We start from the raw sequence: 25,114 nt of genomic DNA, 5'->3' as shown, positions 1-25,114 counted from the left end.
TTCACAGTCCCCATCACTCCTTCACACTTACCATCACTCCTTCACACTCATTCCTTCACACTCACCATCACTCCTTCACTCATTATCACTCCTTCACTCACTCCTTCACACTCACCATACCTCCTTCACACTCGCCATCACTCCTTCACACTCGCCATCACTGCTTCACACTCACTCCTTCACATTCACCATCACTCCTGGATGTTACTACATGACATATATAATTACATCATGTATATATTACATGTTATTATATATTACATGTTATTATGAATGTTACTACATGTCATATACTTACATAATGTATATATTACATGTTATTATGAATGTTACTACATGACATATCTACTTACATCATGTATATATTGCATGTTATTATGAATGTTACTACATGATATATATACTTACATCATATATATATTACATGTTACTATGAATGTTGCATTACATATATATTACAGCGTGTATATGAAACCTTGATGGAGGTTTTAGAGCACTTTATAGGCGGAATAGAGTGACTCTCATTAGAACCATTGTTAGCTGACTCTTGCTAACATTTATTCACCATTTAGAATGTTTTAGTGTTCTTGTCTTACATAAGTATTGTGAATGAAAAAGAGTGCAGTTCCGCTTTAAGAAAGTCCAAATAAAAAGTGAATGTTAGCTATGCTATGCTCACATGACTTGTTGAACACAAGGGGTGGCTGTGACATGAGGGGGCGGGGCTTGACGTACCACCTATGCCAGACATTAGGACGGGAAGCGTGGCTGGAAGCGTGCCGTCTCTTCAAAGATGAGCTCCTTCAGGGTCTCTTTGGGCAGGTCGTCCAGCTCCATGTCGAACTTGAAGGGCGCCTCAGCGACGGGCTGCAAAACACAACACACGCTCTTATTTGTTGGCCGGCTGAGCCGCACCTGGCCCAGGTGCTCACCTCGTCAGTGGGGTCGTAGTACTGCTCCAGGTAAGGGTGCGCCAGGGCCTCCTCCACCTCGATCCTCTTGTGCGGGTTAAAGGTCAACATCTTGTCCAGCAGGTCCAAAGCTGCCAAACATCACAAATATTACTGAACATACTATATATCAAATAAACAAACCCCAAAACATACTATATATCAAATATACAAACCCCAAAACATACTATACATCAAATATACAAACCCCAAAACATACTATATATCAAATATACAAACCCCAAAACATACTATATATCAAATATACAAAAGCCAAAAGCAGTGAAGTTGTCACGTTGTGTAAATGGTAAATAAAAAGAGAATACAATGATTTGCAAATCATTTTCAACTTATATTCAATTGAATAGACTGCAAAGACAAGATATTTCATGTTCACATTTTTTTTTGCAAATATTAGCTCATTTGGAATTTGATGCCTGCAACATGTTTCAAAAAAGCTGGCACAAGTGGGAAAAAATTGTGAGAAAGGTGAGGAATGCTAATCAAAGACTTATTTGGAACAACCCACATGTTAACAGGCTAATTGGGAACAGGTTCAAACTCTACTATGCAAAGCCAAAGTCATTTATCAACACCCAGAAACGCTTCGCTGGGCCCGAGCTCATCTAAGATTGACTGAAGCAAAGTGGAAAAGTGTTCTGATGAGTCCACATTTCAAATTGTTTTTGGTCTTTGCAGTCTATTCAATGGAATATAAGTTGAAAAGGATTTGCAAATCATTGTTTTTATTTGCCATATTTATGTTTTTATTTACCATTTACACAACGTGACAACTTCACTGCTTTTAGGGTTTGTACTTTGACATGGCTTACTTATGTTTATTGTACTGTCCCTGTCAAATACATCCATATATACACATTATGACATATATAGTGTATATACAAAGATGTACTTCAAACTGCTACATTCTACAGACCATGACTTTGACTCCATGTGTTTAGTGTAAATATTGACATGAACACTCTCTTTCAATCATTGTTGTCAATATGTGTGATGTCATGTGGAAACAAAGGCTTTGTATTTGATGTACACAAGCGTCCAATAGAGGGCGCCATGACAAACTTCCAGAGAGCAGCTGGCCTCTTAAGAAGTGATTATTAGCGATATGAACATTGTGTATCATGTAGTATTCTAAGTACCTCAAATAAATAAACACTGTCATTTTCTTTTGTATTTCTTATGCTTCACCGGCTGTGTTGTGGCGTCCTACTCTTTTGGGTGGCCCTTAAACGCAGCGTAAAAACAATGTAGTATCTCACACACTGCAGCAAATCTAACTCAATGTTTTACCGCCCCTTTAAAAACATTTCAATGATTGGTGTTGACAGCTGTCAATCACAAAGTCTCTCCCTCTGGGCTGCTGGTTTCTTCCTACTGCTCCCAGTGGTGTGAGAGGCCAGCAGTGGTGGGCCGTGAGTTTCCCATCTCGGCCTTCAGCAATGTCCCACTTCAAAGATGACCTCTCAAAATAGCATTATGATGTTGCTGGAGAAATACTATACAGGAACACAATCACGCACTACTGGCCATTGTACAAAACAGGTTATTTTCTGGTGCATTTAAAGATCATTAAACCCGCATCAGCAATTAAAACATATCTTATGTGCTACTGTCAAAATTAAAATTGCAAAAAACATTTTAAACGTGAAAAAATAAAGAAATAAAATATCTGAACTCACATTTCATGGACAGCTGAGCTAGCTTCCGGGGTTGGCCGACATGTTCTGACAAGATGTAGTTTCTCTTTAAATATCCTTCTTGAAAATGGCTTTGCAAATATATGTGTTGTCTTGTCTAATCATAAAAGATGCAGATCAGGCGTGTTGACCGACTTCTTCAAGTTTACTCCACAGCCTGCTCATCAAAAACATCCCGCTGCTGGCATGTCTACATAAACAACCTAAACGTGGCTACTGCACATGCTCTTCACTACTGTAGCATGCTGGGTGATGGAGTTCTTATTTTACCTGGCTCATAACATCAATATACATCTGCCTTAGGCCATCTAGAAGGCCTTACTGACAACAACGTGTGATCTGATTGGCTATTGCAACTGTCTATCAACTGTATGTGCCTGTTCACTAACAGTGCACCATATGTATCACTGTATGTGTTCACTTACAGCTCACTGTATGTATCACTGTATGTGTTCATTTACAGTGCACTTTATGTATCACTGTATGTGTTCACTTACAGTGCACTGTACAGTATGTGTTCACTTACAGTGCACTGTATGTATCACTGTATGCATCACTGTATGTGTTCACTTACAGTGCACTGTATGTATCACTGTATGTGTTCACTTACAGTGCACTGTATGTATCACTGTATGTGTTCACTTACAGTGCACTGTATGTATCACTGTATGTGTTCAGTTACAGTGCACTGTATGTATCACTGTATGTGTTCACTTACAGTGCACTGTATGTGCTCACTTACAGTGCACTGTATGTATCACTGTATGTGTTCACTTACAGTGCACTGTATGTATCACTGTATGTGTTCACTTACAGTGCACTGTATGTATTACTGTATGCATCCACTTAAAGTGCACTGTATGTATCACTGTATGTGTTCACTTACAGTGCACTGTATGTATCACTGTATGTGTTCAGTTACAGTGCACTGTATGTATCATTATATGTGTTCACTTACAGTGCACTGTATGTGTTCACTTACAGTGCACTGTATGTGTTCACTTACAGTGCACTGTATGTGTTCACTTACAGTGCACAGACGCCAACATCGTTAAATCTGAAGGCCTGTGGCAGATTTGGTACAGCATGGCAACATAAGCTAGCTGAATTCTGATTAGATAAAAACTCTATAAAGTAAAAACAACAGCACTGGAAGGAGCATAATATGACATGAAGACAATATGAATACTTTTACATATTTAGGGAAAGTCAATAAAAAATGACTTTTATCTTTAATCATGATGACGATTTGTGGTTATGTTAGGCCAGCAGAGAAGGTCTTGCTGGCCCTGACGGCACACCACTGGAGAGCAGCATACTACTACTGAGCTAGCAAAAGGATGTTGATGATTGTACTCCTGGAATGACTGAGGTCACCAGCCAAGAAAGAAAAGATGACACCAGTCATGTCAGTAGCTGGTCACCATAGCAACTACAGCTTTTGTTCTGACCTTTGGTGTCGGCGTTGGGGAAGAGGCGGTTCCAGGGCACTTTGCAGCGAACAGGAAGTGACAGCAGGTAGTTCCTGGCCTTGATGTTGATGATGCAGTTGAGATCCTCCTGAGAAGGAGAACCCAGAATCCCTAAGGAGCAAAGTCACATGACACGTAAATACATCAACAATACACCTTGATTTGGGCAGAGCTTGGCCCAAGTCTGCCAGAGAATAAGAAGACATAGCAGGAGGTATTCAGATTGCCAAAAACATAGCTACTACTTCTGGTCTCAATGGACACGTTTGGATACTCTGGAATGTTCTAGCAATAGCAGTTAGAGATGCTACCTCAGTAGAAGCATCTTAAAACTCATTTGTGTACTTGAAATACACCCATTTTTACATCAGTTGATCTGCCGTCTTTCTTTTCTGCTCTGCCCCCCTCTCCTTATCCCACAGATGATGTGCTAGCTGTTCAAAGTCAGGACCCAGGACTGACCACTTTTTATGCCCGCTAGCTGTTCAAAGTCAGGACACAGGAGGTACCACTTCTTATGCATCAGTTGGTGACGTCTCTGCGCTGCTGACTTGTCTCCACTCAAGATGATCTCCTGCTGGTCCCACTATGGACTGGACTTTCACACTATTAACTAGATCCACTATGGACTGGACTCTCACACTATTAACTAGACCCACTATGGACTGGACTCTCTCACTATTAACTAGATCCACTATGGACTGGACTCTCACACTATTAACTAGATCCACGATGGACTGGACACTCACACTATTAACTAGACTCAGTATGGACTGGACTCTCACACTATTAACTAGATCCACTATGGACTGGACTCTCACACTATTAACTAGATCCACTATGGACTGGACTCTCATACTATTATGTTAGATCCACTATGGACTGGACTCTCACACTATTAACTAGATCCACTGTGGACTGGACTCTGACACTACTATGTTAGATCCACTATGGACTGGACTCTCACACTATTAACTAGATCCACTATGGACTGGACTCTCACACTATTAACTAGACCCACTATGGACTGGACTCTCACACTATTAACTAGATCCACTATGGACTGGACTCTCACACTATTAACTAGATCCACAATGGACTGGACTCTCACACTATTAACTAGATCCACTATGAACTGGACTCTCACACCATTAACTAGATCCACTATGGACTGGACTCTCACACTATTAACTAGATCCACTATGGACTGGACTCTCACACTATTAACTAGACCCACTATGGACTGGACTCTCACACTATTAACTAGATCCACTATGGACTGGACTCTCACACTATTATTTTAGATCCACTATGGACTGGACTCTCACACTATTATTTTAGATCCACTATGGACTGGACTCTCACACTATTATTTTAGATCCACTATGGACTGGACTCTCACACTATTAACTAGACCCACTATGGACTGGACTCTCACACTATTAACTAGATCCACTATGGACTGGACTCTCACACTATTATTTTAGATCCACTATGGACTGGACTCTCACACTATTATTTTAGATCCACTATGGACTGGACTCTCACACTATTATTTTAGATCCACTATGGACTGGACTCTCACACTACTAACTAGATCCACTATGGACTGGACTCACACTATTAACTAGATCCACTATGGACTGGACTCTCACATTATTAACTAGACCCACTATGGACTGGACTCTCACACTATTACTGTAACTAGATCCACTATGGACTGGACTCTCACACTATTAACTAGATCCACTATGGACTGGACTCTCACACTATTAACTAGATCCACTATAGACTGGACTCTCACACTATTAACTAGATCCACTATGAACTGGACTCTCACACCATTAACTAGATCCACTATGGACTGGACTCTCACACTATTAACTAGATCCACTATGGACTGGACTCTCACACTATTAACTAGACCCACTATGGACTGGACTCTCACACTATTAACTAGATCCACTATGGACTGGACTCTCACACTATTATTTTAGATCCACTATGGACTGGACTCTCACACTATTATTTTAGATCCACTATGGACTGGACTCTCACACTATTATTTTAGATCCACTATGGACTGGACTCTCACACTATTAACTAGACCCACTATGGACTGGACTCTCACACTATTAACTAGATCCACTATGGACTGGACTCTCACACTATTATTTTAGATCCACTATGGACTGGACTCTCACACTATTATTTTAGATCCACTATGGACTGGACTCTCACACTATTATTTTAGATCCACTATGGACTGGACTCTCACACTACTAACTAGATCCACTATGGACTGGACTCACACTATTAACTAGATCCACTATGGACTGGACTCTCACATTATTAACTAGACCCACTATGGACTGGACTCTCACACTATTACTGTAACTAGATCCACTATGGACTGGACTCTCACACTATTAACTAGATCCACTATGGACTGGACTCTCACACTATTAACTAGATCCACTATAGACTGGACTCTCACACTATTAACTAGATCCACTATGGACTGGACTCTCACACTATTATATTAGATCCACTATGGACTGGACTCTCACACTATTAACTAGATCCACTATGGACTGGACTCTCACAATATTAACTATATCCACTATGGACTGGACTCTCACACTATAAACTAGATCCACTATGGACTGGACTCTCACATTACGAACTAGATCTAGTCCACATCCCCCCGGTCCGCACATCTGCGGTCCCTTCCAAGGTTTCTGGTTGTTCCCATTAGATTTAGTTTTTTAATAAAGGGCTATACAAGTCAACTTTGATTGATTGAGGTGTCGATTTGGACTATCGGCCAATCAGCGCCAGGTGAGGTGATCACTTTTGGCGAATGGGAAGGCGGGATCAAGACGGAGGAAGGAGAATGACGCAGGAGAGTGTTACTAACATTAATCCTGGACAAGCCCCCACATGTAGCCCACCTACACCATCACATGTAGACCACCTACACAATCACATGTAGCCCACCCACACCATCACATGTAGCCCACCCACACCATCACATGTAGCCCATCTACACTATCACATGTAGCCCACCTACACCATCACATGTAGCCCACCCACACCATCACATGTAGCCCACCCACACCATCACATGTAGCCAACCTACACAATCACATGTAGCCCAGCCACACCATCACATGTAGCCCACCCACACCATCACATGTAGCCCACCCACACTATCACATGTAGCCCACCTACACTATCACATGTAGCCCACCCACACCATCACCAGTAGCCCACCTACACTATCACATGTAGCCCACCTACACAATCACATGTAGCCCACCTACACAATCACATGTAGCCCACCCACACCATCACATGTAGCCCACCTACACAATCACATGTAACCCACCTACTAGAGATGCGCGGATAGGCAATTATTTCATCCGCAACCGCATCAGAAAGTCGTCAACCATCCGCAATCCACCCGATCTAACATTTGATCAGAACCGCATCCGCCCGCCATCCGCCCGCCATCCGCCCGCACCCGCCCGTTGTTATATATCTAATATAGACGATGCAAGGCATTAGTGAGGTTATAAAGCTTTTGCCTGTTAAAGAAAAGAGACTGATCCAATGCAGCATTCGCGTGCCACGCTGTCACGACCCAGACGCACACCAGTGCGCAATCATATGGGAGCCGCGCTGAGCGCACCTCCAAGCGCGTCTCGCTGCCGGCGACGGCCGGGTATATGGGCCCGACGCTCCAGCGCCATCCATTTTCAGGGCTAGTTGATTCGGCAGGTGGGTTGTTACACACTCCTTAGCGGGTTCCAACTTCCAAGGCCACCGTCCTAGCTGCTGTCTATATCAACCAGGGTGAGCCCCACCCCTTTCGTGAGCGCACTGCGCGCGGAGTGACCCCTGTTACGCGCCCCCGGCAACAGGGGTGGCGGGCAGGTAAGCTGCGCGGGCGGAGCGCGCGGAGTGACCCCTGTTACGAGCCCCCGGCCACGGGGGTGGCGGGCAGGTAAGAGGCTTACCTGCTGCGCGTGACGCCGGCCGCGGCGAAGGCGGACGAGGCGGGGTGTCGGTGCGGTGGGCGCGGTGGTGACCCTGGACGTGCGTCGGGCCCTTCTCGCGGATCGCCTCAGCTACGGCTCCCGGTGGGGCCCTCTCGGGGGAAGGGGCCTCGGTCCCGGACCCCGGCGAGGCGTCGGGGGCCTTCTCCGCTCCGTAAAAGTGTCCATCTCTTTTTCTTTTTTTCTTCTGTTGTGGCATATGCTGCAGGTGCCTGCTCGTTTTTCGTATGTGGGTAACAACATTTAACTATGTATATATATTTCCGAATTGGTTTAACTGCCACCCGCCTGAATCTATTTAAAATCTAATTTTTTTAAATTTCAATCGCCCGACCCGACCCGCTGATAAAATCTAATTTTTTTTAAATTTAATCCGCCCGATTCGCGGATAATCCGCGGACTCCGCGGTTGTGCCCGCAAACCGCGCATCTCTACCACCTACACAATCACATGTAACCCACCTACACCATCACATGTAGCCCCCCTACACAATCACATGTAGCCCACCTACACAATCACATGCAACCCACCTACACAATCACATGTAACCCACCTACACAATCAGAGGTGGGAATACCTCACAATTCCATTACCACTCAATTATAAATCACCTTTTTTTCATCTTTGATTATATATTATTATACAAATCATATTGTTGATGTAGATGATACACATCATATTGTTGATGTAGATGATACACATCATATAGTTGATGTAGATGATACACATCATATAGTTGATGTAGATACAAATCATGTTGTTGATGTAGATACACATCATATTGTTGATGTAGATGATACAAATCATATAGTTGATGTAGATACAAATCATGTTGTTGATGTAGATGATACACATCATATTGTTGATGTAGATGATACAAATCATATAGTTGATGTAGATGATACACATCATATAGTTGATGTAGATGATACAAATCATGTTGTTGATGTAGATGATACACATCATATTGTTGATGTAGATACAAATCATATAGTTGATGTAGATGATACACATCATATAGTTGATGTAGATGATACACATCATATAGTTGATGTAGATGATACACATAATATTGTTGATGTAGATGATTCACATTACATTGTTGATGTAGATACACATCATATTGTTGATGTAGATGATACACATCATATAGTTGATGTAGATGATACACATCACATTGTTGATGTAGATGATACACATCATATTGTTGATGTAGATCAGTGGTCCCCAAACACCGGGCCGCACAAGGGAAAAAAAAAAAAAAAAAAAAAAAAAAAGTTTTTAATTAAATCAACAGAAATACACAATATATACACTATATAACAATGTATATCAATACAGTCTGCAGGGATACAGTCCGTAAGCACACATGATTGTATTTCTTTATTAAAAAAAAAAAAAAAAAAAAAAATCACCCCCCCGGTCCGCGGGACAAATTTTCAAGCGTTGACCGGTCCACATCTGCAAAAAGGTTGGGGACCACTGATGTAGATGATACACATCATATTGTTGATGTAGATGATACACATCATATAGTTGATACAAATCATGTTGTTGATGTAGATGATACACATGATATTGTTGATGTAGATGATACACATCATATTGTTGATGTAGATGATACACATCATATAGTTGATGTAGATGATAGACATCATATAGCTGATGTAGATGATACACATCATACAGTTGATGGTCGTATCAGATCTTTATGAAATGTTTGGGTATATTAAATAAATCATGTTGTTGATGTAGATGATACACATCATATTGTTGATGTAGATGATACAAATCATATACCGGTAGTTGATGTAGATGATACACATCATATAGTTGATGTAGATGATACACATAATATTGTTGATGTAGATGATTCACATTACATTGTTGATGTAGATACACATCATATTGTTGATGTAGATGATACACATCATATAGTTGATGTAGATGATACACATCACATTGTTGATGTCGATGATACACATCATAATGTTGATGTAGATGATACACATCATATAGTTGATGTAGATGATACACATCATACAGTTGATACAAATCATGTTGTTGATGTAGATGATACACATGATATTGTTGATGTAGATGATACACATCATATTGTTGATGTAGATGATACACATCATATTGTTGATGTAGATGATACACATCATATTGTTGATGTAGATGATACACATTATATGGTTGATGTAGATGATACACATCATTTAGCTGATGTAGATGATACACATCATATTGTTGATGTAGATGATACACATCATATTGTTGATGTAGATGATACACATCATATTGTTGATGTAGATGATACACATCATATTGTTGATGGTCATATCAGATCTTTATGAAATGTTTGGGTATATTGAAGTCATTTACAAATGGATGCCAGCTGTTTTAAAGAGCGATACTGTTCCAGATGGACCATCTGAGCAGTTGTGTGGACAACAGAGTTTGATACTTTGACTTGTGATGTACCTGCTTCATTCTCTTTCATTTTAATCCTATTCCCTTGAGATGAAGTCACTATTCCCCATTTCCTTAGCTACCTTCTTAAATAAATCTGTTTCTTTTCCCCCATGGATGACCTTCAAAATGTGACCTTCTATTTCATTGCCTGGTCTTCTGCCTGCGGGTGATACCCCCACTGGAAATCATCTACATGTGTTAGTCCGGCTTCTCAGAAGCCAAACTTGATGGGATGAAGGTGTTTCCATGGCTTATAGGATGCTTCTTTAGAGCCCAACTATTTGTGAAATCATACTAATTTAGTACATGGAAACAGAGTCATTGATTCCTGTTCTTATTTTGGTCAGCTTACTGGAGGAGCATGGTTAGGTCTTGGAGTTAGCATGAAGATAATATTACCCAGAATGTGGTTGAGCTGGTCCAAGTAATGCTTCCCGGGAAAGATGGGCCTGTTGGACAACATCTCTGCCAGGATGCAGCCCACCGACCAGATGTCTATGGACTTGGTGTAGCCCTGAAAGTCAACCCACAGCAACATTCAGGAACTCCTAACTGGGATCAATCAGGACTGGTATCTTGAACAGGAAGCTCACCTTGGAGTTGAGCATGATTTCGGGTGCTCGGTACCAGCGGGTAGCCACGTACTCCGTTAGGAATCCGGTGTGGTCGTGGTCCGGGTCGGCCACGCGAGCCAAACCGAAGTCACAGATCTGAGGAAAAGAAAAGGCAGATGAGAAGCTGAAAGTGGCAGCACGGCAACGAGCGACTAGCAAGACCTTGAGATCACATGTGGTGTTGAGCAGGAGGTTGGAGGGCTTCAGGTCCCGGTGCAGGACGTTGGCGGAGTGGATGTACTTGAGGCCTCGAAGGATCTGGTAGAGGAAGTAGCAGATGTGATCATTGCTCAAGTGCTGGGTCTTCAGGAGCTTGTAGAGGTCTGTCTCCATCAGGTCCTGGACTATGTAGCTGCAGAGCGCGGGTCAAAGAAAGTTGATACACGGACTCTAGTAGAGCAGGTCCTACAAACAAGGATACACGTCCTTCATCTGCTCCATGGTCGGCGTGCGGATGATGTCGTTGATGCCGATGATGTTCTCGTGTTTGAAGCGCAGCAGGATCTTGATCTCCCGCAGCGTGCGCTGGCAGTAGGTCTGGTGCTCGAAGGGGCTGATCTTCTTGATGGCCACGCGGATCTTCTTGTCGCGCTCGTAGGCCGAGCTGGAGGGACACAGACAAGGACCTTAGAAGGACCATGGAGGACTATACACGCACACGTGGAAACAAACAAGGACCTTAGAAGGACCATGGAGGACTATACACGCACACATGGAAACAAACAAGGACCTTAGAAGGACCATGGAGGACAATACACCCACACGTGGAAACAAAGAAGGATCTTAGAAGGACCATGGAGGACTATACACGCACACATGGAAACAAAGAAGGATCTTTGAAGGACCATGGAGGACTATACACACACACATGGAAACAAACAAGGACCTCGGATAAGCGGAAAAAGATGGATGGATGGATGGATGCCAGGCTTCGCTCTCATGTAAGGGGGGAAGAATTGTTGATTGATGACTGTGGTGTTCTTAGTGTAATAGTGTGTGTAGTTAGTATGTTCCAATAGCAGCAGAAGTGCACATTTTGGAGAGCTGTATTATTTTCAGTTTTGTGGCCAAGAGACTGATTTTATTTAACACTATATTATTATTTATACATATATATATATATAGGGCAGCACGGTGGAAGAAGGGTTAGTGCGTCTGCCTCACAATACGAAGGTCCTGAGTAGTCGTGAGTTCAATCCCGGCCTCGGGATCTTTCTGTGTGGAGTTTGCATGTCCTCCCCGTGACTGCGTGGGTTCCCTCCGGGTACTCCGGCTTCCTCCCACCTCCAAAGACATGCACCTGGGGATAGGTTGATTGGCAACACTAAATTGGCCCTAGTGTGTGAATGTGAGTGTGAATGCTGTCTGTCTATCTGTGTTGGCCCTGTGATGAGGTGGCGACTTGTCCAGGGTGTACCCCGCCTTCCGCCCAATTGTAGCTGAGATAGGCTCCAGCGCCCCCCGCGACCCCAAAGAGAATAAGCGGGAGAAAATGGATGGATGGATATTATTTATACACCTATAGTGATCACATAGACAGGTTGTTTTTGTGTTACTGTATATATTTGTTTTTCCTGAAAAATCCCACTTAATATACCTAATTTTTTTTTTTTTAGGGGGGTAACAGTCAATATTTATTTTATTTTTATTTTATTTTTATAAAATAAAAGTGAGCTTTTGTTAAACCAAATATTGTGTTTTTTTCCATATACAACAACCTATCTGGATTCAATAAGAGAATTGATAAGGAATCGGTTCAATAAGAGGATTCGATAATGAGCTCGAACTCGATAATTTCTTATCAAACATCATCTCTAGCTATAAGTGACCAGACGTCCGAGATCAAAACTGGGAATATAATCCCAGAGAGGGGGGAAAAAAACGGTCAGCTATTTTTAAATTGAAGAAACAATATGATTAGGTTATATATACAAACCCCGTTTCCATATGAGTTGGGAAATTGTGTTAGATGTAAATATAAACGGAATACAATGATTTGCAAATCATGTTCAACCCATATTCAGTTGAATATGCTACAAAGACAACATATTTGATGTTCAAACTGATAAAAAATTTTTTTTTGCAAATAATCATTAACTTTAGAATTTGATGCCAGCAACACGTAGGGATGATGTTTGATAAGAAATTATCGAGTTCTAGCCTATTATCGAATCCTCTTATCGAACCGATTCCTTATCGATTCTCTTATCGAGTCCAGATAGGTTGTTGTATATGGAAAAAAACACAATATTTGGTTTAATCTAATAAATCAATAAATATTGACTGTTACCCCCCTAAAAAAATAAAATAAAATAAATAAATATTGACTGTTGTTACCCAAAGTATATTAAGTGGTATTTTTCAGAAAAACAAATATATACAGTAACACAAAAACAACCTGTCTCTGTGATCACTATAGGTGTATAAATAATAATATAGTGTTAAATAAAATCAGTCCCTTGGGCACAAAACTGAAAATAATACAGCACTCCAAAAAGTGCACTTCTGATGCTATTTGACATAACTGTTTGATATGATGCTTGACATTTTTGCACTTTATTTCTTTATTGAAAGAAAATTCTATGAAGAGAAAAGTTGCTTGCAAATGTGGTTACAATGCTAAAAAATTAAGTTAAAGCTAAAAAAAGAAATACACTTTATTGAGTTAACATTATTTCTTAATAGGGGGAAAGATGTGATGTCATGAGCTAGAAAATATAACAACTACACTACCCAGCATGCAACGGGAGTGACGAACATGCGGTAGCCGCGAAAAGTGTTGTTGCATGTTGCCACCCGGCAGCTAAGAATGAGGTTATGAGCACGCTGTGAAAGTAAACGTCAAGAACTCAGCCAACACGCCTCATCTGCATTATTTATAATTAGACAGACAACACATATACAGTGTGATTTTGTTTTGTTTACAAGGGAAAAAAAACAAAAGTTAAAAAAGGGAGATCATGTCATATATGTTGTAAATATATGTATGTGCTGCGGTTGCTTTAAGAACGTTGCGACAGCTGCCGTAAAGGAGGTGCGTTGCTAGCCTGGTTACTAGGTTTCCGGTTGGTCGTAAAAGTGTTCGTCATGTGTTTGTACCCTGCTCAAATCTCTCAGTAAAATTATTCATTGGATTATACCTTTTGTTTTTAACTTTATTATACCTTGGAGCGCTTTTTCCGGTCCACTGTTTTTCCTGCTTTCCCTACCTGCGCCTAATGACTGAGCTACGTGACGTAATTTCTGGTCGGGACGGGATTAGTTCCCAGGGATTCGAATAAAGAACCAACTGTTTTTCTTTACTATAGTGGTCTCGATAACGGGTACCGGTTCTCAAAAAGGGATTAGAGTCTGAGGACTCGGTTCTTTTCTTATCGAACAACCGGGAAAATCGGTTTCGAGTATCATCCCTAGCAACACGTGACAAAGAAGTTGGGAAAGGTAGCAATAAATACTGATAAAGTTCAGGAATGCTCATCAAACACTTATTTGGAACATCCCACAGGTGTGCAGGCTAATTGGAAACAGGTGGGTGCCATGATTGGGTATAAAAACAGCTTCCCAAAAAATGCTCAGTCTTTCACAAGAAAGGATGGGGCGAGGTACACCCCTTTGTCCACAACTGCGTGAGCAAATAGTCAAACAGTTTAAGAACAACGTTTCTCAAACTGCAATTGCAAGAAATTTAGGGATTTCAACATCTACGGTCCATAATATCATCAAAAGGTTCAGAGAATCTGGAGAAATCACTCCACGTAAGCGGCATGGCCGGAAACCAACATTGAATGACCGTGACCTTCGATCCCTTAGACGGCACTGTATCAAAAACCGACATCAATCTCTAAAGGATATCACCACATGGGCTCAGGAACACTTCAGAAAACCACTGTCACTAAATACAGTTCGTCGCTACATCTGTAAGTGCAAGTTAAAGCTCTACTATGCAAAGCGAAAGTCATTTATCAACAACATCCAGAAACGCTGCCGGCTTCTCTGGGCCCGAGATCATCTAAGATGGACTCATGCAAAGTGGAAAAGTGTTCTGTGGTCTGACGAGTCCACATTTCAAATTTTTTGGGGAAATATACGACATCGTGTCATCCGGACCAAAGGGGAAGCGAACCATCCAGACTGTTATCGACGCAAAGTTCAAAAGCCAGCATCTGTGATGGTATGGAGGTGCATTAGTGCCCAAGGCATGGGTAACTTACACATCTGTGAAGGCACCATTAATGCTGAAAGGTACATACAGGTTTTGGAACAACATATACTGCCATCTAAACGCCGTCTTTTTCATGGACGCCCCTGCTTATTTCAGCAAGAAAATGCCAAGCCACATTCAGCACGTGTTACAACAGCGTGGCTTCGTAAAAAGAGTGCGGGTACTTCCCTGGCCTGCCTGCAGTCCAGACCTGTCTCCCATCGAAAATGTGTGGCGCATTATGAAGCGTAAAATATGACAGCGGAGACCCCGGACTGTTGAACGACTGAAGCTATACATAAAACAAGAATGGGAAAGAATTCCACTTTCAAAGCTTCAACAACTAGTTTCCTCAGTTCCCAATCGTTTATTGAGTGTTGTTAAAAGGAAAGGCCATGTAACACAGTGGTGAACATGCTCTTTCCCAACCACTTTGACACGTGTTGCAGCCATGAAATTCTAAGTTAATTATTTGCAAAAAAAAAAAAAGTTTATGAGTTTGAACATCAAATATCTTGTCTTTGTAGTGCATTCAATTGAATATGGGTTGAAAAGGATTTGCAAATCATTGTATTCCGTTTATATTTACATCTAACACAATTTCCCAACTCATATAGAAACGGGGTTTGTACATGCGTATATCCTACATAAACAATGTATGGATACATTAGATATCTATATACAGTATCTATAGACTGTATCTCTGTTGCTGCAGCAGCAGAGAGTTTATTCTGTCTTGACACTTTGTATTGATATTTTGTATTACATTCTTCCCTTAAATGATAATGTTTACAGTGATTGTTTTATTTGTATTTTTTATGTATGTCGCTTTGGATAAAAGCGTCTGCCAAATACTTAAACATAAACATATATAAACAGCTGAAAGTCTTTATATCAGCTAAAACCACCAATCTGTTTCACTGGATTCAGAATAAAACCAAATTCTGTCTTACCCAACAATGTTAGTATTTGAATATTGTTACTTGAAGACTTATTCCTGGTTACAATTATAAAATATTGTTACTTGAAGACTTATTCCTGGTTACAATTATACTGTTAAGAAAGTATTGTCTTATACTTTGCCTAAAATGAGAATGCATCATAATCAGTGGCGGCCGGTGAATTTTGTTTTAGGTGGGGCTGAAAGTTTGTAAACCAAACCCCTGTAGGGGGGTCATCCTCCCCCAGAAGATTTCTTTGTGATTTTCACATACAAATATTGAAGATCTTTGCTCCTTCTCAACTCTGTGGTAATATTCTTTTCACAAAATTCAACCAATGGTACGTTAATGTTAAATCTTACTTGTGAAAAGTAACCCCCCGAATCCTATTTTCAACAGTCCGCTTATTTGAGCAAGAAAACGCTGAACACTATCTTTGTTTTCTACCTGTCAATTTAGGCTGCTCGCCGGCTCCTCGTCACCACTTCGAGATGGCGGCCGAATTTCTCGCGTCACAGCAGCCAATGCTGCGTCTACTTATAAGACGTCTATGGTTATAACGTCATTGCAAACACGCAATCTGTTGCGTCCACTGCAGTTCGCTACCTTATTCATACTTTTTGTCAAGTAATTTTTTTAAGCAGGGTTGCATGAGGTACCTATACATAACGTTACGTTAGTCAATGTATCACACACAGTAACGTAACGTTAGACGGCGGTCAGCAGCACCGCATATTTTAGCCACCTACAAAAAGACAAACATAGTCAAATAAAGGTCAGTTAAAATGTATACTATATTAAGAATATGTGTACATATTGCATAGGGCCCTGACATCTAAAAAGTACAACTCTGTTCATTGTTATGTTCATGTATTTGTTATGTTTTTCATGTGTACGCACACATCAACACACATACAGTATGAGATGAGATCAATGAGATGAGGTAAGAACAGGATAGAAACTGCTGTGGAACTAGTTACAATCCAATATGCCATGGAAAAACAATGTTAACACTTTTGTGCAAATAAGTACAGTTGCACTTGTTTTTGCAAATGTGTTTATTCTGTAAAGGAATGAGTCAAATGCTTAAAATGACTGGTTAATAGTGCTATTATGAAGTGCAATGTCAGCACTATTTTTTTCCTGCAATTTCAAATACACTTGTTCAAATAAATAAATACAGCGTTTTAAAGGCATACACAATCTGTGTAAATATATTAGTCTTTGGTTAAAAGGACTTGAAAAGACTCGAAACTCAAAATGCAGGACTTGGGACTTGACTTGAGACTTTCCAGTCTTGACTTTGGACTTGACTCGGTACTTGCCTGTTTTGACTCGGGACTTGACTCGGGACTTGAGGGCAAAGACTTGTGACTTACTTATGACTTGCAAAACAATGACTTGGTCCCACCTCTGCTAATCACTAATCATCTTTTTCATCTGCAGACATTGCCAAGATACCTGTGGGGGTGTGGCCACCATGACATCAATGTATCATTTGCATAATGTGCTATCATAATATGTTTTTCTTTAAAAAAGTGTCTACATCCATGCAGGTATATCTGGGATGTATTAAAGTACATCTATGGAATATATTAAAGTACATCCATGGAATATATTAAAGTACATCTATGGAATATATTAAAGTACATCTATGGGATATATTAAAGTACATCCATGGAATATATTAAAGTACATCTATGGAATATAGTACATCTATGGAATATATTAAAGTACATCCATGGAATATATTAAAGTACATCCATGGAATATATTAAAGTACATCTATGGAATAAATTCAAGTCCATACATGGACAATATTAAAGTACATCCATGGAATATATTAAAGTACATCCATGGAATATATTAAAGTACATCTACGGAATATATTAAAGTACATCTACGGAATATATTAAAGTACATCCACGGAATATATTAAAGTACATCCATGGAATATATTAAAGTACATCCATGGAATATATTAAAGTACATCCATGGAATATATTAAAGCACATCTACGGAATATATTAAAGTACATCTACGGAATATATTAAAGTACATCCATGTAATATATTAAAGTACATCCATAGAATATATTAAAGTACATCTATGGAATATATTAAAGTACATCTACGGAATATATTCAAGTACATCCATGGAATATATTAAAGGCCTACTGAAACCTACTACTACCGACCACGCAGTCTGATAGTTTATATATCAATGAAGAAATCTTAACATTGCAACACATGCCAATACGGCCGGTTAGCTTACTAAAGTGCAATTTTAAATTTCGCGTGAAATATCCTGCTGAAAACGTCTCGGTATGATGACGTCAGCGCGTGACGTCACGGTTTGTGGAGGACATTTTGGGACAGCATGGTGGCCAGCTATTAAGTCGTCTGTTTTCATCGCAAAATTCCACAGTATTCTGGACATCTGTGTTGGTGAATCTTTTGCAATTTGTTCAATGAACAATAGAGACAGCAAAGAAGAAAGCTGTAGGTGGGAAGCTGTGTATTGCGGCCGACTGCAGCAACACAAACACAGCCGGTGTTTCATTGTTTACATTCCCGGAAGATGACAGTCAAGCTTTACCATTGGCCTGTGGAGAACTGGGACAACAGAGACTCTTACCAGGAGGACTTTGAGTTGGATACGCAGACGCGGTACTGTGAGTATGCATGCAGCTGCGGCTTCCAAACATTTGATCGCTTGCCCGTACGTGCGTGCCGCTATGTGCATGTCACGTACGTAACTTTGAGGACTTTGGGGAAATACAGGTAAAAGCCAGTAAATTAGAATATTTTGAAAAACTTGATTTATTTCAGTAATTGCATTCAAAAGGTGTAACTTGTACATTATATTTATTCATTGCACACAGACTGATGCATTCAAATGTTTATTTCATTTAATTTTGATGATTTGAAGTGGCAACAAATGAAAATCCAAAATTCCGTGTGTCACAAAATTAGAATATTACTTAAGGCTAATACAAAAAAGGGATTTTTAGAAATGTTGGCCAACTGAAAAGTATGAAAATGAAAAATATGAGCATGTACAATACTCAATACTTGGTTGGAGCTCCTTTTGCCTCAATTACTGCGTTAATGCGGCGTGGCATGGAGTCGATGAGTTTCTGGCACTGCTCAGGTGTTATGAGAGCCCAGGTTGCTCTGATAGTGGCCTTCAACTCTTCTGCGTTTTTGGGTCTGGCATTCTGCATCTTCCTTTTCACAATACCCCACAGATTTTCTATGGGGCTAAGGTCAGGGGAGTTGGCGGGCCAATTTAGAACAGAAATACCATGGTCCGTAAACCAGGCACGGGTAGATTTTGCGCTGTGTGCAGGCGCCAAGTCCTGTTGGAACTTGAAATCTCCATCTCCATAGAGCAGGTCAGCAGCAGGAAGCATGAAGTGCTCTAAAACTTGCTGGTAGACGGCTGCGTTGACCCTGAATCTCAGGAAACAGAGTGGACCGACACCAGCAGATGACATGGCACCCCAAACCATCACTGATGGTGGAAACTTTACACTAGACTTCAGGCAACGTGGATCCTGTGCCTCTCCTGTCTTCCTCCAGACTCTGGGACCTCGATTTCCAAAGGAAATGCAAAATTTGCTTTCGTCAGAAAACATGACTTTGGACCACTAAGCAGCAGTCCAGCTGGTGTCGGTCCACTCTGTTTCCTGAGATTCAGGGTCAACGCAGCCGTCTACCAGCAAGTTTTAGAGCACTTCATGCTTCCTGCTGCTGACCTGCTCTATGGAGATGGAGATTTCAAGTTCCAACAGGACTTGGCGCCTGCACACAGCGCAAAATCTACCCGTGCCTGGTTTACGGACCATGGTATTTCTGTTCTAAATTGGCCCGCCAACTCCCCTGACCTTAGCCCCATAGAAAATCTGTGGGGTATTGTGAAAAGGAAGATGCAGAATGCCAGACCCAAAAACGCAGAAGAGTTGAAGGCCACTATCAGAGCAACCTGGGCTCTCATAACACCTGAGCAGTGCCAGAAACTCATCGACTTCATGCCACGCCGCATTAACGCAGTAATTGAGGCAAAAGGAGCTCCAACCAAGTATTGAGTATTGTACATGCTCATATTTTTCATTTTCATACTTTTCAGTTGGCCAACATTTCTAAAAATCCCTTTTTTGTATTATCCTTACACAATATTCTAATTTTGTGACACACGGAATTTTGGATTTTCATTTGTTGCCACTTCAAATCATCAAAATTAAATGAAATAAATATTTGAATGCATCAGTCTGTGTGCAATGAATAAATATGATGTACAAGTTACACCTTTTGAATGCAATTACTGAAATAAATCAAGTTTTTCAAAATATTCTAATTTACTGGCTTTTACCTGTATATGTGCTGTATGAACTTTGGGGAGGTGAACGGTACTTTGGGCTGTGGGATTGAGTGTGTTGTGCAGGTGTTTGAGTTGTATTGGCGGGTTATATGGACGGGAGGGGGGAGGTGTTTGTTATGCGGTATTAATTTGTGACATACTAAATATATGCCTGGTTGTGTTGTGGCTAATAGAGTATATATATATGTCTTGTGTTTATTTACTGTTTTAGTCATTCCCAGCTGAATATCAGGTCCCACCCGCCTCTCACAGCATCTTCTCTATCTGAATCGCTCCCACTGCCCTCTAGTCCTTCACTCTCACTTTCCTCATCCACAAATCTTTCATCCTCGCTCAAATTAATGGGGAAATCGTCGCTTTCTCGGTCCGAATCACTCTCGCTGCTGGTGGCCATGATTGTAAACAATGTGCAGATGTGAGGAGCTCCACAACCTGTGACGTCACGCTACTCGTCTGCTATTTCCGGTACAGGCAAGGCTTTTTTATCAGCGACCAAAAGTTGCGAACTTTATCATCGATGTTCTCTACTAAATCCTTTCAGCAAAAATATGGTAATATCGGGAAATAATCAAGTATGACACATAGAATGGACCTGCTATCCCCGTTTAAATAAGAAAATTGCATTTCAGTAGGCCTTTAAGTAAGCATTGCCAGAAAACACACACACACACACACACACACACACACGCACACACACACACACACACACACACAGTACTACTGTGGGGTTTGTCAGTGAGCAGAGATGTGATGACAAAGGCAGAAAGACGCCCACATTGTGGGAGAGAAGAAGAAGATGGTTGCTATAGCGACGGGAGGCAGGGACTGAAGTGTAAACAGCCTTCTGCCAGGGAAATATGACTGACCTTCCTTTATGTGTGTGTGTGTGTGTGTGTGTGTGTGTGTGTGTGTGTGTGTGTGTGTGTGTGTGTGTGTGTGTGTGTGTGTGTGTGTTGTGGAGGCAGACCTGTAAGAAAAGGCATGGTGGACTCTGACTGTTGTGTAACACAAACACTCCATCTTGAGCACACAAATAAAGGATCACACACAAAATGTTTAGACACACAACAGTGTGTATCAGACCACCTCATTATGTACACCCACATGACACATGCTTGCTAACAACACACACCTGCTCTGCCAGAGAATAAGAAGGCAAAGCAGGCGGGATTAGTGTTGCCCACTCAGAAAGATGGTGACACCCTGGGTGTAGGAATGTAACCACACACTGACTATATTTGACACCGTGGGTGTAGGAATGTAACCACACAGCGACTATATTTGACACCCTGGGTGTAGGAATGTAACAACACAGTGACTATATTTGACACCGTGGGTGTAGGAATGTAACCACACAGTGATTATATTTGACACCGTGGGTGTAGGAATGTAACCACACAGTGATCCTGGGTGTAGGAATGTAACCACACAGTAACCCTGGGTGTAGGAATGTAACCACACACTGACCCTGGGTGTAGGAATGTCACCACACACTGACCCTGGGTGTAGGAATGTAACCACACAGTGACTCTGGGTGTAGGAATGTAACCACACAGTGACCCTGGGTGTAGGAATGTAACCACACAGTGACCCTGGGTGTAGGAATGTAACTACACAGTGACTCTGGGTGTAGGAATGTAACCACACAGTGACCCTGGGTGTAGGAATGTAACCACACAGTGACCCTGGGTGTAGGAATGTAACCACAAAGTGACCCTGGGTGTAGGAATGTAACCACAAAGTGACCCTGGGTGTAGGAATGTAACCACACAGTGACCCTGGATGTAGGAATGTAACCACACACTGACACTGGGTGTAGGAATGTAACCACACACTGACACTGGGTGTAGGAATGTAACCACACAATGACCCTGGATGTAGGAATGTAACCACACAGTGACTCTGGGTGTAGGAATGTAACCACACAGTGACCCTGGGTGTAGGAATGTAACCACACAGTGACTCTGGGTGTAGGAATGTAACCACACACTGACCCTGGGTGTAGGAATGTAACCACACAGTGACCCTGGGTGTAGGAATGTAACCACACAGTGACTCTGGGTGTAGGAATGTAACCACATACTGACCCTGGGTGTATGAATGTAACCACACAGTGACCCTGGGTGTAGGAATGTAACCACACAGTGACCCTGGGTGTAGGAATGTAACCACACAGTGACCCTGGGTGTAGGAATGTAACCACACACTGACCCTGGGTATAGGAATGTAACCACACACTGACCCTGGGTGTAGGAATGTAACCACACAGTGACCCTGGGTGTAGGAATGTAACCACACACTGACCCTGGGTGTAGGAATGTAACCATACAGTGACCCTAAATGTAGGAATGTAACCACACACTGACCCTGGGTGTAGGAATGTAACCACACACTGACCCTGGGTGTAGGAATGTAACCACACAGTAATAATGATCAAACTTGTCAGTATTACTCTTTGAATAAAAATCATGCAGAAAACATGACTGATAACCGATCAACTCATAGACTGACTGGATCACTCACTGGATCACTCACTGATGACCAGTGTTGGGACTAACGCGTTACAAAGTAACGTTAGTTTCGGCGGTAACTAGTAATCTAACGCGTTATTTTACGTTACTTTTTATGTAGTATAAAGTGTGTTTTATCGGAGCGCTACTCTGTCATCGTTCTGATTCTTCTTGTGTCACAAGCCGGAGAAGAGAGAGAGACATGCGCTCTGTGTGGGTGTGTCTGAGTGTGAGTGTGGGGAGCGAGGGGGGGGGAGGCGTGTCTGATCATGGCGGAGCCAGAAGTCGAGTTTGCTAACATGGAGATATTTTCACTACTTTTCTTTTGTCGAGCACAAAGAAAATAACATTTTAGTTAAATGTAAATTGTGCTTTGGATCAAAGATGCCATCTACTGCCCAAAACAGCAATTCAAATCTGCTGAAACAAGCTACATAGCAACATGCTTCGACGAAGCTAGTAAAGAGAGACAGAGACTCTGATGCCATTTCACCTCCACCACCACCACCATTCACCGCTGAAGGTACACACTCTGTCAATCAATGTTCCCTCTAATTGTTCATGTGTGAGCAAATGCAAAAAGTCCCTGAGCATTGAGTGGAGTCCATGTGAGCAACTTTAGACGTGCACACTGTGGCTACACCAGCAGCACACCTGTCCCAAACCTCACTAAATAACAACTTACATCTCCATCCATCCATCCATTTTCTACCGCTTGTCCCTTTCGGGGTCGCTATCTCAGCTGCATTCGGGCGGAAGGCAGGGTACACCCTGGACAAGTCCCCACCTCATCACAGGGCCAACACAGATAGACAGACAACATTCTCTTATTATTAGAATCAAATGACAGCAGTCATTTCCATTTCTAATATAAGTGTTTAGGCCCACTTATAATGACAACAACAAAAAATATTGTTTTTCATGAACTGTGTACTTGTATTGTTTGTCTGGGTGGAGGTCCTGCTTTGGAAATAATTTGTACCCCTTTCAGACATTGCATTTAGTTCCCATTAAAACATTCACATGTTGCACAATGAGATGTAAGCAGGGGATCATGTGTACATTCCTGCAACTTCCTGTTTGTAAAAAATATATTTTTATTAGTATTTATTTAATATACTAACAGCATTTAATGATTAATATTTATAAATTAAGATTCCTAATAAATGACACTAGAATAAGCACACATTTGATTGGTAAATCATAGTGTAACGACCTGGAATGACACTTTATGTGTGGTGTTGGAGTTGTCCGACTTTTTGTGTGGCTGTAAACGCATCACTGGCTAAGTGCCATATGTGCAAGTGTTGGCGCACGTGAGAGAGCGAGCGGCTGCTGTTGATATAACAAAGTTGCTTTTGGTCTGGTTTGTACTGCAGAAAATGACCAGTTTTGCTAGATATCATTTTTTTTACTAATGTTTTGGTGATGTGTTTATGGCCGACAGTAAAGAGTTTTGCTCAGTAAAGTGATGGATGGAATTCATGTCCTCAAAGCGTCTCGACAGACGTTACAATATTTGAACAATGATGACGAAAACGGTTTTCTCTGTCGTGTCCGTGTCGTGTCGAAAATTATGCGCTTATTTTTTTATTTGATTTTGTGCATGGCATAGATTTGCCGTGCGCAGAGGACGCTTGAGCAGTGCGCAATTGCACATGCGCGCTCCTGAGAGGGAACATTGCTGTCAATTCTCTTATATACTCTTTCATTCTAGACTTCTAGAGTGTTTGATTATCACATCACTCTAAATGTATAGACTATAAAGTTCACAAACATAAAGAAG

The 25,114-nt window shown here is 41.4% G+C and overlaps 1 protein-coding gene across 2 annotated transcripts in view; it reads right to left on the bottom strand.

Annotated features, from left to right (window-relative positions):
• Positions 1-25,114, bottom strand: part of mapk1 (mitogen-activated protein kinase 1) — a 45,233-nt gene that overhangs the window by 4,632 nt on the left and 15,487 nt on the right. The window contains exons 2-8 of one of the 2 annotated variants that reach the window (XM_061981731.2): positions 11,715-11,897; positions 11,456-11,645; positions 11,273-11,389; positions 11,079-11,193; positions 4,120-4,251; positions 933-1,042; positions 736-867 (exon numbers count right to left, since the gene is read on the bottom strand). In XM_061981731.2, the coding sequence (XP_061837715.1) occupies positions 751-867; positions 933-1,042; positions 4,120-4,251; positions 11,079-11,193; positions 11,273-11,389; positions 11,456-11,645; positions 11,715-11,897 (964 nt within the window). In that variant the 3' untranslated portion in view covers positions 736-750. Of the gene's footprint in view, positions 1-735; positions 868-932; positions 1,043-4,119; positions 4,252-11,078; positions 11,194-11,272; positions 11,646-11,714; positions 11,898-25,114 lie in introns of both variants that reach the window. The other variant, XM_061981730.2, reaches the window with a different exon arrangement.

This window comes from Nerophis lumbriciformis, linkage group LG24 (assembly GCF_033978685.3).
Source record: "Nerophis lumbriciformis linkage group LG24, RoL_Nlum_v2.1, whole genome shotgun sequence".
NCBI lineage: Eukaryota > Metazoa > Chordata > Actinopteri > Syngnathiformes > Syngnathidae > Nerophis > Nerophis lumbriciformis.
This window is presented reverse-complemented; position numbering and strand designations above follow the sequence as displayed.